The sequence below is a fragment of the Geospiza fortis genome, unplaced genomic scaffold (genome assembly GCF_000277835.1).
Source record: "Geospiza fortis unplaced genomic scaffold, GeoFor_1.0 scaffold297, whole genome shotgun sequence".
NCBI classification, from domain to species: domain Eukaryota; kingdom Metazoa; phylum Chordata; class Aves; order Passeriformes; family Thraupidae; genus Geospiza; species Geospiza fortis.
In genome coordinates, this window is record NW_005054712.1 from 137345 (window position 1) to 151347 (window position 14003).

Genomic DNA, 14003 nt, shown 5'->3' on the forward strand with positions numbered 1-14003 from the left:
GTGCTTCGTCCGCCGCCCGGGCTGGCTGTGCTCCCGGAGCGGGGCCGCCGTGACCCCTCCGGGCCTGCGCCGCCTGCGGGCTTGGGGCCGGCGAGGGGAGGGAGGGACGGGGCCGGTGTCGGTGCCCGGGGGGGGGAGCGGTGCTCCCGGTGCTTGTGTCCCCGGCAGCAGCCGCAGTGGGTGCGTGGCTTTCGCAAAAAGACTAAACTGACCTTCTGCTTTGCTTTTTGTTCGTCTGACTCCGACCCAAAGCATGGTGCAGCTACAGGTTTGGTACAAGTTGCTCCTGTATGCATTTGGAACTCTTAGTTTCAAGGTCCATCTTGGGTTAGCAGGTTCAATTTATTGGTAGACTGCTCTGCAAGTGATCTAAATCCTCGTTTTGCTCAGCACTGATCAAACCTGCACCAAAAGAACATTTATGGTGCCAATGTTAATATATTTGCACTCATCATCTACTGACTCGACTGACCTCAGGATGCAGTTCTTTGACTGTAGTGCCTCAGTGGGTTTTTGTCACTCTTCCAGGGATGAGTCTAAGCTTGAAGGCCGTGGCTGTGACCAGCTCATCTGCCCAGGATGCCACACAAGATCGGTTTCACGGTGGTCAGCTCGTCGGGACACGAGGATGGGTTCAGTGCTCGGGAGCTGATGGTTCACGCACCGACAGTGAACGGGTGGCGCTCGCCCAGGTACTGTGAGGGGATGCTCTTGGAGCGCTCAACTTCAGAAGCACCAAGTCTAAAACGAGTGGCAGATGTACCGTGCACAGTCAGAGCAATTTACAGTGCCCCAAACCAAACTGATAAAGCAAAAAAAGTTACTTTAATGCCATGGAACCCTCATCCTGGGGGAAAAAAAGCACTTTGGTTAACACCTAAAGGCACTGCATTGTATTTAAATAAAGTCCTGGAAAATGAAAATGTTTTTGTTCTTGGCAGTCTTGGAGTTTGGCTTAGTATGAAAAATCCATCTGACATCTTCTAAACGTGTGGGGCACCTGAAGATATACACTCAGTAAAGGGAAGGGAAAAGTGTTTCCACTCTACTCTTGGGATTCTTACAATATTTATAATATTAGCTGACAATTAACAACTTGAAAGTTCCATAATTAAACATTGCTCAAGTTGGGAGTGAAATCTGCTTTAAAATGATGATTGAATTCAGAAACTGTGTCTCTTTCAGGCTCTGTCAGTACCCCCAGGAGATCACCCTGCAGCTGGTGGAGAGGTGTCGGATCCGGAAGCTGCAGCTGCTCGCTCACCAGTACATGATTGCAAGCAAAATTGAGTTCTACATCAGTGAAAGTCTGCCTGAATACTTTGCTCCCTATCAGTCAGAGAGGTTTCAGAGACTTGGGTGAGACAGAAAGTTCTGGATCAGTTTGATGTCTTAATCAGAAAAGCTTCAGGGGAAAATAATACTCAGTGTGGGTTGTGTGTGATGTGGTCGTGCTGTGTGAGCAGCTGGGAAATCCTGGACTTGTGTGGATCTATGACAAAGCTGGAGATGCAGGTGAATTGCCTTGCCATGTGACAGCACACAGTTATTTCAGAGGTTATGAGGGAGGTTTCACAGTTGTTTCAGTTATGAGGGAGTTTTAAACCTGAGGGTCAGAAATCCCCCTGTGTGTTTGGATGTATCCTCTGCTCACGTGTTACGTTTTCCTTCCCAGTTATGTCCCTCTCTCAGACAATGAGAAGACTGATTTCAGAGCTCGAGAGTTGAAATCTGTGTACATGGATGCAGTTGGCCAGTACCTGAAGCTGATTTTCCATAAAAATTATGTCAATAAATACAACTTGTACGGGCAGGTGAGTTAGAAATCCTTACCTGGCAACCTAGGTGACACTTTCATAGTAAAGGGCAGACTCAGAAATCTGCTCCCTTGATTTATGGAAGCAAAAAATATTGTTTGAAAGCTCCTGTGTTTATTTAAGTTTGTTTTAAAGCACAAAACACAAATAACAGGTTAGAAGTGAGTTGGGATCAGATGGATGCACCTCATCCAGAACAAATGAGTCAAGGGCAAATTCTGTCACTCTTGTTTGTGCTGAGGTTTAGCCCACACAGCAGGGTCTGTGTTGAGGACAAGGAACTTCCTCTGAGAACAACTTTGGGGTCACAAAGCCACTCTGAGTCTTTTGGATCTGTTGTGGCCTAAAGTGAAGATGTTGCACAGCCACCATGGTGCAGACACACAAACACCTGCTCAGTTCTGCTGGGACTCGTTTCAGACCATGGGGTTGTAGATTTGGTGATGCATCTTCAATGGAGCAGGAGGCACATTTAGCACTCAGTGCTTCTCTCTGCTTCCATATCACCCTCCTGACCACAGGCCCTGGTTTTTGTTCCAAGAAAAGAGGAATGAGCTTACACATTTCCATTTTCTGTGAATTTCTGCAGGTTGCCCTGGTAGCTGTGAACATCATTGGGGATCCAGCAGACTATGGCATTGACAGCATGAGCAGTGTAAGTCCAAAGCATCCCTGTCCTTTTATGGATGCTCCATTTCTTCAAGTACAGGTTCCTGGAATAATGGGATGAACCTTTCTTGTACCAATTCTTCAGCAGAACTGTGTTGCATTAATTTATTTTTAATGTTCTCTTGAAGCAAGAAATTTGAACCTAATATGGGAATACAAAACTTAAAGTATAATCAGTTGGGACATTTTCATTTTCATTGTCTTCAGGTTCTCTTGCTTCAATGTGCCCCAGAACATAAGGGCTCTATGTTGCAGAGCTGATGTTGGTTGTGGCAAGTCAGAATTCTGTCTTGGACACACACCTGATGTTGATGAATGTGCATTAAGATTTTCTTTTTCCACCCTTCCAAAGCCTTCCAGAGAGAAGCTGATAGATCGCCTATTGGGAATTAAATCGGATGACCCTGCCTTAGATGGAACTTACCTTGGGTAAGTTTGTTCTTTGCATATACCCTGGCAAAACCTCTGCTTGGTGTAAAGCAGTTGTTGATCTCTGTTTTTATTAATTCCCTGCTAATGAAAAGAGAAACCTACCTTATTGTGGTTTACTTTATTCATTTTGTGCCTTCAGGAAACATGACTCCATTTCACCTCTGGACGATTTGGCCTTTGACATGTACCAGGACCCAGAAGTGGCTCAGATAATCCGGAGGCTGGATGAGAAGAAGAGAGAAGCTGTGCATCTCGAGTGCTATGACCACGCCAAGAAGCTCAAACAGGCCATTGCAGACTTGCAGAAGGTGCTGTTGGAAGATCTTTGACACCTAAGTAGAGCAAAGCCCCAGTGACCCATCAGGGCCTTGCTGTTTGTGTGGAACCTTAACGATTTTCAATATATTTCCCAAAAGATTGATTTTAAAATCAGATAGCTTGATTGAGTAATTTGCCTGGAAGCAACAAAAACAAATAGAGGAGGGTGATTCCAAGAAATGCTCAGTAAAGTGATTCCAAGAAATGGAATGTTACTTACATTTCCAAGAAATGCAGTAAGATGATTCCAAGGTGATTTGTACCAATCCTAGGTGGGCGAGCGACTCGGCCGGTACGAGGTGGAGAAGCGTTACGCCGTGGAGAAGGAGGATTATGACCTTGCCAAGAAGAAGAAGGAGCAGATGGATGAGTACAGGCTGAAGGTGTACCAGCAGCTGGAGCTGCATGACCTCCTGGATGCACAGCTGCTGGTGGGTGCTGTTAGTCCAAACTCAGGAGGGTGTTCCAAATAGAAATGGCACAGCAGCCAAACTTCATTCACAGGTTAAGGGAAATCTTGAGATGTACTCAAATATATCAGTTTTCTCTTTGGATTGTGGATTTCTTCAACCTGAGACTCTCAGTGTGGTGTTTTATGAACATGCTTAGTTGATAAATCCTATTAAACTGTTGAGGTCCCAAGAAAATAGCATTAAAATCTTGAATGTTTTGCATAATTTCAAGACTACCTGATGCAGATGAATAAGGTACTGTCTCATATTTTGGAGGGGTAGAGGAGGCTTAGGATGGTATCAAGGCTAACCATACAGAATCCATGTTATTTTTTTATATCTATAGAGTTATGTAATGTGCTCAGAACAGGAAGTTTTATAATCTCTCCACACATGCACCCACACAGAATTATTTTCTGACTGTTTCATAAAGTCACATCCAGTGTGAATGATGACACACCTGTGAACCAGGTTGCATCTTTACTTGAAATCACCAGAAGCCCGTTGACAGAGTTGTAGCTGTACTGAGAGATTTTAGCACATTTTTAGCCTTGCTGTAAAAATCTTCTTCCCTTTCTCAGATCCGAAAAACTGAGTTGCCCTTGGGATCTGTGAGTGGCACTGAGAGCCCCCAGAGCTCCCCTCCTGAGCCTGCAGACCCTCCCCAAGCAGAGCCCCTGAGGGCAGAGCCTGTGCTGGAAGAGCAGTTGGTGGATCCCACTTCTTCTGAGCCTGTTGTTCCCTACCAGTCCCCTCTTTCTCCTCAGACTCAGCCCACAACCTCCAAGGAAAATGTGAGTAGTGTTCCCTCTGTTACTACAGAAACCTGTCAGAGCAAACAATCTGATGTCCAGCCTTCCAAATAATGTGGTTATTCTCATGATTAACTGGGGTGTGATGCTGCTTTGATGTGAGAAAATTGCACTGAAGTGAATCCAATTAGTGATAAAACCACTTCACATCTGAGTTGCTTTCAGAACAACACATTTTATCTTTTCTGCTAGGTTGAAATTTTACCTTATGATGAGAGACCTCTCCCAACCATCTGCAAGCAGGTGGATGAAGCTGTTGCCTATGCTGAGCCAGAGGTGACTGAGGAGGATGTGGGTGATGCTCCAAGGACTGGCAATGCTGGGGAGCCTGAACAACTCACACAGAAGGCACTGAGGGAAGCCAGCCCTGTCGTGGAAGTTTTTGGAGAGACTTTGGTAAAAAACCGTAAAACAAACCCAAAACCCAGTAAAACAAACCCAAAACCCAGTAAAACAAACCCATGCGTTATTGTGTTCTGTGTTAAGAGGATTTTTATGTGTTCAGAGCTGCTATTTTGAAATCTGAATTTAAAATTTGGCCTTGGCTCTATGGATGCCTGTTTACAGCATTTCTACAAATCTATATCTTTGATGATTGATTATTTGATGTGCTGATAAACAGACAGGATCTAGCAGACTGCTTTGGGGTATGGAGCCAGAACACCCATAACTTGCCACTGTCTTTTGGAGGGAGAGAAACCCTCCCTGTGCCTGGAAGGGCTCCATGAGCCTGACCTGTTAATCCCATTTCACTCATCTCATTTCAAAATGTGTGCTTTTAATAAAGCCAGATTCCTGTGGGGAACACCTGGGGCCTTAATGCTTCAGTTCATATGTTCTTTTGAGGCTGGTTCTCTATAAAAATGTTAAATATGTATTGAAATATCTGTAGGGACCTTTTAAGAGATAGATTGTTCTGTGCTCAGGTTTCAGGAGCGTATTCCAGAACCTGGTCATGTCGAGAAGAGGCTTTACAGGCTGTGTACAAGAAGCTGATGGAGGTGTCAGTGGACACTCCAAAGGAGGATTTAAGGAACATGCTGAGGGCTGCTGTTTTCCTTGTGAGGAGGGCCATCAAAGACACTGTATCTTCAGTAAGTTGGGATAAGTTTGGTGCTCCAGTGAAGAACTGGCAGCCAAAATTGCAGAACCTTGGGGTTGGGATACTTTGAACAAATTATTTATAAAGCTGCTGTTGAATAAAAAACCCAAAAATCAAAACAAAGCCCTTCAAAACTACCCAAACAACTGGGCAATGTCTGGCATTGAACAGATGGAGAAAACTGTCCTGGGCTGAGCCATGAGCTGATGCAGTAAATGTGCAATGAGGTTGATCCTTTTCTTTGTTAAATCTAAAATACAACAATGAAATAACTTCTAGTTTCCAGCTCAAAGTACTGCACTTAGCTGAAGGACACTTGAGCATCAAATAAACCTTAAATAAGAAGAAAAGAAGAAAATCGAGCTGGTGCTCTTTATAAAACAATTTCTGAAGCCTTTCACCTAAGTCCTAGCAACAGGTTTTCTGGAAGACAGTTGTCTGAAGTAGCTTCCATTAAGGGTGTTACTGTAATTCAGATTAAAAATAGATTTTACTGTATTGTCTGAAAACAGGGGGCTCTGTGTTATTTTTGCTCAGTGTTTCATTTTTTCTTCTTAACTTAGGTTTTTCAGGCTTCCCTGAAACTTCTAAAAATGATCATTACCCAATATATACCAAAACACAAACTGGGGAAGCTGGAAACATCTCATTGTGTGGAAACAACCCTGCCACATTTGCTTTCTAGAACAGGAGACTCTTCATCCCGCCTTCGTCTTCTGGCTTCAACCTTCATCCAGGTGGGTGTTTCCCTTCAAATTAGGGAGCTCATAGGTGAGAAACACCTGATCAGAATGGACTGTGAGAGCAGGGTTGGCTGCTGTGAAGTGTTATAGCTTATCACAGAATCTTATCACAACTTATCACAGAGTAGCTGGGGTTGGAAGGGCTCTCTGGAGATCTAGTCCCACCCCCTGCCAAATCAGGGTCACCTGGAGCAGTCTGGGGGTACCTGTTGCTGCTGCAGGTGTGACTCTTGTGTTCTTTGCTGCAAGTGACCTACAGAGATGAGAAAACTCTGCTTTGTAGAGACAGGTAATTGTCCTTATCCAGCATCTATGTGCTCATTGTCTCTGTGTGTTTCTAGGAAATTGCACTGTGTCCTGAAGTAAAACCTCTCCAGATTATTCCAGTGCACCTGGTTAAGACATTAAAACCAAACTCCCCAACACACCTGGCAATGAGTCACGTGGAACTGGTGGAATCTCTCTTGGGAGCCATGGGGACTGAAAACTCTGGGTTTACCGTCAACAACGTCATGAAGGTAAGAGCTCAAGGTTACAGGACAGGGAGGATGTTCTGATGGTTTTCTGGGGGCTTGCCTGGATTTTTTGAGTGCTTGAGAATTCTTGAAGAGGTATATTCTCCTGATCAACAGTGCTGGTAATTTCAGAGCAGGTTGGACAGGGCTTGGAGTAACCTGGTCTAGTGGGAAGTGTCCATGCCCATGGTATGGGGTGGAATGAGATGAGCTTTAAGATCCCTTTCAACCCAAACCATTCTGGGATTCTATGAAGCAAGATGTTAATATCTGGAAAAAAGAACCAATGAGTTAAAAAGTGTTTGCAACAGCCTGCCTTGTAGGAAGATTTCTCTTACTGCAGGAGAGTCTTGGGCTAATAAACCAATCCTTAAAAATGCGAGAAAAGAGAGAGATAAAAATTTTTTTTATCATTATTTCCAGTTTGCCACGGGAGCTCTGGAGCACAGGGCTCATGAGGTGCGTGAGGTGGTGCTGAGGATCATCTTTGCCATGTACAGGGAGCACAGGGCAGCTGTGCTGGAATATTTCCCTCTGGACAACGCTGGCGCCCGCAGGACCGTGCGCTACAAAACTCTCTTTGAGGGCTTTGCCAAAATCGATGGGAAATCTTCTGAAAGTGAAGTGAGGGTATGTAAGGAAAGGCAGAACCTACAGGGCCACTTCAGATATGGTGGATTGTATTTACAGGGTTCCCAGACAAAGGCAGGAATGTTGGATCTGACTCCATGTTCTCAGAAGGCTCATTTATTACTTTATAATACTATATTATATTAAAGAATACTGTACTAAACTATACTAAAGAATACAGAAAGGATACAGACAGAAGGCTAAAAAGATTATAATGAAAACTCGTGACTCTTTCCAGAGCCGTGACATAGCTTGGCCCTGATTGGTCAATAAGTCAAAACAATTCACATGAAACCAATGAAACAATGACCTGTTTATTATTTATGATACTATATTATATTAAAGAATACTATACTATACTAAAGAATACAGAGAGGATACTCACAGAAGGCTAAAAGGATAATAATGAAAACTTGTGACTCTTTCCTGCCAGGCACAGAGAAAAACAGCAACAGAAGCAGAGAAACAGACAAAGGAAGAAATGAAAGTTCTAAAAGGCCACCCAGCAGCTCTCAAATTAGTATTACAAGCAGAGCTTGAAGATGAAGAGGTGAGCATGTTGCAGTTTAAGGTTGTTTTGATCCTTTGCTCCTTGGATATCATGGACTTAGATAATGAGCACTGGTGTTGTCTTATTAAAAAGAGTGAGAAGCTCTAGACATACCCTGGGTGACTTTTCTCCTCAGCAGTCCAGCTTAAAATCTGGGGTGTTGTTCCTCCTAACATAGTGTAAAATTTGGATTCTTTATTATAATATAACAATAATACCTTTATAATACAATAATATATAATATCTTTATACCAAAATATAAACAATATAATACCTTTATAATAAAGCAATAATACCTTTATAATATAAAATAATACCTTAATACAAGTGATTTGCCCTAGAACCAGAAGAACAAATGTTGTAGTGCATTGGCTCTGCTAAATTTTAAGTTCCAGACAGAAATCAGAATATAGTGTGTTCCCTTTCTCTCTGGAAGGCAAATATCTGAGTTAAATTTCTTTGTTTGATAGGAGAAAGAATCTTATTTTCAGAAGAGAGACAATCAAGGTAGGTAGTTTGAAATAAGAGTTAAGAAATGTAGATTAATTAAAATGTGATCTTGGTTTAATAGTTCTCTCCTTACAGGTTACCAGGTATATGAAGCTACAGCAGGAAATATTCAGGAGGAACTTTCCTCTGTTGCAAATTACCTGGATAAGTAAGTGAGATGAGCCTCTAATCACCTTAAGCCCTTGGTGTCACCTGTGAGTTCCTAACAGTAATAACATTTTTCCAGTAGATCAAAGCTAATTCCTTCAGCAGTGAAACAATAAAGACTAAAATCTCTTCTAACAGATTTGAAATGATCACCAGGCAATCCTGGGTGCTTTTCTTTGAAGTTCTTGGATAGTGTGACTTTGTACTTTTTTTTTCCTGAGTATTTGCTTGTGGGCTATGAAATAGCCACAGTTTAATGTTCAGCTGCCAGTGTGAAATAGGGGAAAAATATGGTGGGGCTTTGCTGGGTGTTGTAGGGGGAGGGCATAGAAGAAGCCCTTGGAAATTCTGGAGCCAGGAAAGCCAGTTTTGGTGAGGTGCTCTCAGAACTTTTGTAGAATTAATCATTCTCTAAAAAAAAATGCTCTATAGTTGTATTTACCCTAAATTACAACCCAGTACCTGCCCCATTCTAAGCTCAGCTCTACAGAGGGAAAAGAAACTCTTCAATATATTGGGTGTGTTTGAGAATAGCTTGGAACAGAAGGAACAGGGCTCATCTATTTCTCTCTGATGTCGCTGATGTTTGTGGTTTTTTTCTCAGCTTGTGTATTTTTTGTGGTGAAAGGAACGAGTCCTTCACTGAGGAAGGGTTGGATCTGCATTACTGGAAGCACTGCCCCATGTTAACCCGCTGTGAGCACTGCAAACAGGTCAGACTGAGCTTCCCAGAGCTGCTGAGACATGGACTGCTGTTATTCTGGTTTTGATATGCAAGATATTTATTACTGCAAGATATTAACACATGGGCAGGTGAATTCTGAACACACCCACATGATTTGGGTAGTGCTTTTAGGAAAGAACACCAAAAGAAAATGAGTTAATCACTGGACTGAAATTGAATTTTCCCTTTGTCATTTTGCAAGGTGAGGCTGAGCTGATGAATCCCATCTCTGCTTGCTCAGCACAAACCTTGCTGGCTGGTTTAGATGTGCAAGATATTTAACACATGGGCAGGTGAATTCTGAACACACCCACATGATTTGGGTAGTGCTTTTAGGAAAGAACACCAAAAGAAAATGAGTTAATCACTGGACCGAAATGAAATTTTCCCTTTGTCATTTTGGAAGGTGAGGCTGAGCTGATGAATCCCATCTCAGCTTGCTCAGCACAAACCTTGCTGCCTGTGTTGCAGATGCTGGAGATCTGCAGCCTGACAGAGCACCTGCTGACTGACTGTGACAAAAGGGACAGCTTTGGGAGGTGCCCACGCTGCAGAGAGGCCGTGCCCAGGGACGAGCTGCCCAGACACATAAAGAGCAGGATTTGCAATCGTGAGTAGCTCCAGACAGGGAGGTGGAACATCAGAGGTTCAGATTTCAAACACCAGGGATCTTTGGCAAGTCAGGTTCAGGGATCTGAGTAAATCCTCAGGATGGGATGAATGCCTGAGTTTTCTGGTGCTTGGCCTCTGTGGATGTGTGTTGGGAGGGTGAGTGAGAAGACTGGGAAATCTCTTCCATATCCCTGTAGATGAAGCACTATCCCAGCACAGAAGGGACATGGCCCTGTTCTGGAGTGAGTTCAGAGGAGGCACCAGGTTGATCAGAAGGTTGGGTCACCTCTGCTGTGGGGAAAGGCTGAGAGAATTGGGATTGCCTGGAGAAGAAAAGGCTTTGGGGTGGCCTAATTGTGGCCTTTCAGTTGGAGCTGAAGGGGCTACAAGAGAGGTGGAGACAGGCTGTTTGGAAGGGCCTGGAGTGACAGGACAAGGGGGAGCAGGATGATCCTTAAGGTTCCTTCCAATCCATATGATTCTGCATTCTTAAATTCCTTTTGATTTTGTTTTGATGAAGATGATTAAACACAGGGCTTCTTTGGGGGCAATTAATGGTAACAGGGCAGGATCTGGGTTAGACATGGGGTAGTTTTATGCTACTTGCTCTGCAGATTCTCTTCTTATGTCTGAAATTAGCGTCTCTTTGCAATTCTTACATTATTTTTCAAACAATTTCAGCTGCCAAACCAGAAAATGTGGCAAACCACTGCCCTTTGTGCCATGAGAACTTTCCTCCTGGAGAAGAGGTGAGGCCACCCTTCACATTGGGCAGATGTTGTTGTGGGTTGGTTTAATGTGATGGACCTTTCAAGATCTATTAAAATAATGGAGATATTAATTTCTGTTCCCTAGAAAGGAGCTCATACTTTGAAAAGGCAGATTAAAGTGCTGTTGATATAAAGTCTGTACACAGTTAATGCTAATTTTGCTGGAGTTACGCTATCATTGCTTTGTAATTGACTTCAGGCCTGGAGATCTCACCTGATGGGCAGAGATGGCTGCAAAATGAACCAGAGGAGGACATCCCTCCTGAACAAAACCATTCTGGTGCATCCTGGTAAGACATCAGTTAATGATAATAACATTTGTACTTTTTACTGTGTTGCCTTTGCTTAAGGAAAGTGTTCTATCCCCAAGAGCTGGGTCTGTGCAGCTCCTGGTTTGCATTTGGGTGAGCTAAGTGATGGTTCTTGTGCTGGAGCAGCGTGCCTGGGAGCAAATTCCAAAAATCATGCAATAACAGTCATGTTCAGAGGAGGACACGAGCTCAGATGGTGGGGAAAACTGGCAGATTTGAAAAATTGATCAGTTCAGGGATTTTTTCTGCAGAACAGGATGACCATGAATAGAACAATCAGCTGAACAGTGTTCTGGAAAGCTCCTGAATGCTGACACAGGGAACCAGAGCCTGATTTAGCTTTTAGTGTCCAATCAAAGGTTGCTAATCTGATCCTAATTACAGGGTGAGCTGAACAGTGAGTGCTGTGCACTGCTTTTCCTTTCCAGTCCAGACTCAGGAACCTGACAGATTTGTCATTGTGCAGCTTTTTCACCATCAAAGAGACATTGATGATGTCAGGTGGTGTTTTTTTCCAACAGTTTCCTTTATGAAAAGCGTGGAAAATCCTTTTATTTCCAGAACAGAGAAGTTAAACAAACTGCCTGCTGCACCAGAACTTTTGGCCAGTAGCCTCCAAACCTTTCCTCCTTCAGACTTTGGAGTTTTCTAGTCAGCTGTGTGTTCAGTTCACATGCTCTGAGCTGTGCTCTGCTCCTATCTGCACATCACTATCCCAGGTTCCTGGAAGGAGCTGTGGAATTCTCCATTCCAGTTGACCTAAGTGAATCATAGGGGTTAAACTCAGCACTTTCTGGTGTTAAACTGGATGCGCAATCCTGTCTGTCTGTCCTCAGCTTTGCTGTTTGTACTGGCTAATGAGACACCAGTCAGTTGGTAGTTTGTTGCTGCTTAGAATTTGGAAACAGAAGCAAATCCTGCCTGGCTAAGCTCTGATTCCAGAGCCATTTCCTAGAGGTAGGAAAGGAGCCCTGACCATTCAGTCTGACACTGCTGGTATGGGATATGCTGAGGCTCAGTGCCTGCCAGCTGCTGCTTGCTTCAGTCCTTCAGACTTAACAGATCTTGGGAATCAAAACAGTGGATTAAATTCACTCCTAGGACTAGATGTGCAATAACGATCTCTATTTTTCTCTTTGCAGCCAAAGCATTTGGCCACTATTTAAGGAGACCAGGTCCTTCAGGAGCAAGGTTTCAATCTCCTTCAGTAGGAAGCAAGATCAGAACTCGAGGGGCCCCAAATAAAAACACTGGCAAAACATACTCAAAGCGATGACAGGACAAGTATTTCTTTCTTTGTCTGAATAACTGGGCACATGGCTTTTCTGAGCTATTTAAAAATTGTAGGCAACTTGTATCATCTTTTGTGTGGGTTGTTTTTAGCCTTGAGCAGTGCCTGGTGTGATCCCCATGGCGTTGCTGTCACTGCAGCACTGGGCTTTGCTTTGCTAGGAATGCTCATGTTGGAAATACCAAATGTTCTGGGACAAAAACATTATTTTGACAGATAGCTGTCCTCTCCTTTCCAATCCCATGTCAGTGATTTAATGGGTTCAAAGACATTAATTATGTCAGGGGGGAGAAGTCTGTTTCCTGGTGCTTGAGGAACACGAGCCACACGTGGGGGAAGCCTGACCTTGTGTGTGTGTCAGATTTAGAGTTCTAAAGGCAGCAGAGCTGTACCCAAAGCACTGCTCAACCCCAGGAATTTGCACCAAATGGAAAAGCCAGAGGGCTGGCTGGATGTTTTCCTGGTTGTGCCACTGTGCAGGAGGTGACAGGACATTGCAGCCTCTCACTGTGCACCAAGTGCCTTAGGAGCCCACTTGGCAGGAGGGTTAAACTAAACCCTCCAAGTCTGTATCCCCAAGAAGTGGCCCCTTACAGAAATGAAAAATTATCTTTGTTGGGCCCTGAAGAGCTTGAATTAGTAAATTTAGTCCTTTTTGCCTGCTTTAGTGCACTTTCAGCTCAAATACTGAGCTTCTCTAGTTAGATATTGATTAAAATAACCATCCACAGACTGGAGCACATTTCTTGAACAGCTTCAGAGAGACAAAGTCTATTAAGACCAAGGCATGAAGCTTTGTACCAAAGCAGCCATTCTCCCATCTCTAACATTCTCTCTTTAACATTCCAGCTGTTGCTTTCCAGTGTGGAATTGGTACCATGGGCACAGGAATGAGTGGTCATGATAATATGAGGGGAAATTTGGGGGTTTTTGCTCCCATAGAGTGACTTTGTGGTGTTGTTTTGTATATAGAGCTGATTTTGTAATACAGTTTTTCTAGTTTGCCTGCAGCCTGCATACCAGCTTACGGATTTTCTAGGCAGATCAGTGTGCTTGGATTTCAAAATTCTTTGTATAAATTGTTTCTCTAATTCTTCCAAATACATATTTCAATATTTATACACACATTAGGAACATGTATATAGGTATTTTTATTTTCCCTTTGGTGACATGGGTTCCTATTTGAGGGCCTGATTCTCTGTGCTAAATAAATAATAAATATCTCAAAATAGCCATTGATCTTGCTCAGAGGTGTAAGGATGAAAACTACTCTGTGGTACAATAAGGAAATTATTAGTGGTGATAAAATAGCAATTTTTTGGAATGTGAAAGGACCTTTTGGAGTACAGTAGTACCACCAGTGTTGTGTTTAAAGGTGAATTTACTGGGATTGCTCCTTAATTAACAACCTGGCTTTGCTGCAATGGCAGAATAAACACTGGAGTGAAAAACACCATGAGGTTTGGTGCTGTGCCACCAAGTCTTGAGCAAAATATTCCAGAGAAAATCTCTTGCACAGGTGTGGGTCTGGGCAGTGAAAGAAAGGCTGCAAAGTGTTGGATTGGAGCCTGGATTTGGCAACAGTGGGGCTTCAGTAG

The 14003-nt window shown here is 43.4% G+C and overlaps 1 protein-coding gene across 1 annotated transcript; it reads left to right on the forward strand.

The window, feature by feature from the left end:
* Positions 1 to 524: 524 nt before the first annotated feature.
* On the forward strand, positions 525 to 13638 carry CEP104 (centrosomal protein 104). The gene is made up of 21 exons (XM_014311265.2): positions 525 to 692; positions 1186 to 1359; positions 1676 to 1814; positions 2407 to 2472; positions 2839 to 2915; positions 3058 to 3226; positions 3509 to 3667; positions 4270 to 4482; positions 4693 to 4896; positions 5427 to 5594; positions 6166 to 6339; positions 6687 to 6863; positions 7284 to 7490; positions 7924 to 8040; positions 8511 to 8547; positions 8626 to 8698; positions 9302 to 9410; positions 9893 to 10031; positions 10715 to 10782; positions 11003 to 11093; positions 12257 to 13638. The coding sequence occupies exons 1-21, from the start codon at positions 580 to 582 to the stop codon at positions 12388 to 12390; spliced, it is 2808 nt and encodes a 935-aa protein (XP_014166740.2). The 5' UTR covers positions 525 to 579; the 3' UTR covers positions 12391 to 13638.
* The last annotated feature ends 365 nt before the right edge of the window (positions 13639 to 14003 follow it).

What these genes read in the sequence shown, in the direction of transcription:
- CEP104 (XM_014311265.2), top strand. Translation starts at nt 580, where the DNA reads ATGCCACACAAGATCGGTTTCACGGTGGTCAGCTCGTCGGGACACGAG. An exon ending in TCAGAAGAGAGACAATCAAG is followed by an intron (nt 8,548 to 8,625) that starts GTAGGTAGTTTG and finishes CTCTCCTTACAG; the next exon opens with GTTACCAGGTATATGAAGCT. An exon ending in GTTGCAAATTACCTGGATAA is followed by an intron (nt 8,699 to 9,301) that starts GTAAGTGAGATG and finishes TTTTTTTCTCAG; the next exon opens with CTTGTGTATTTTTTGTGGTG.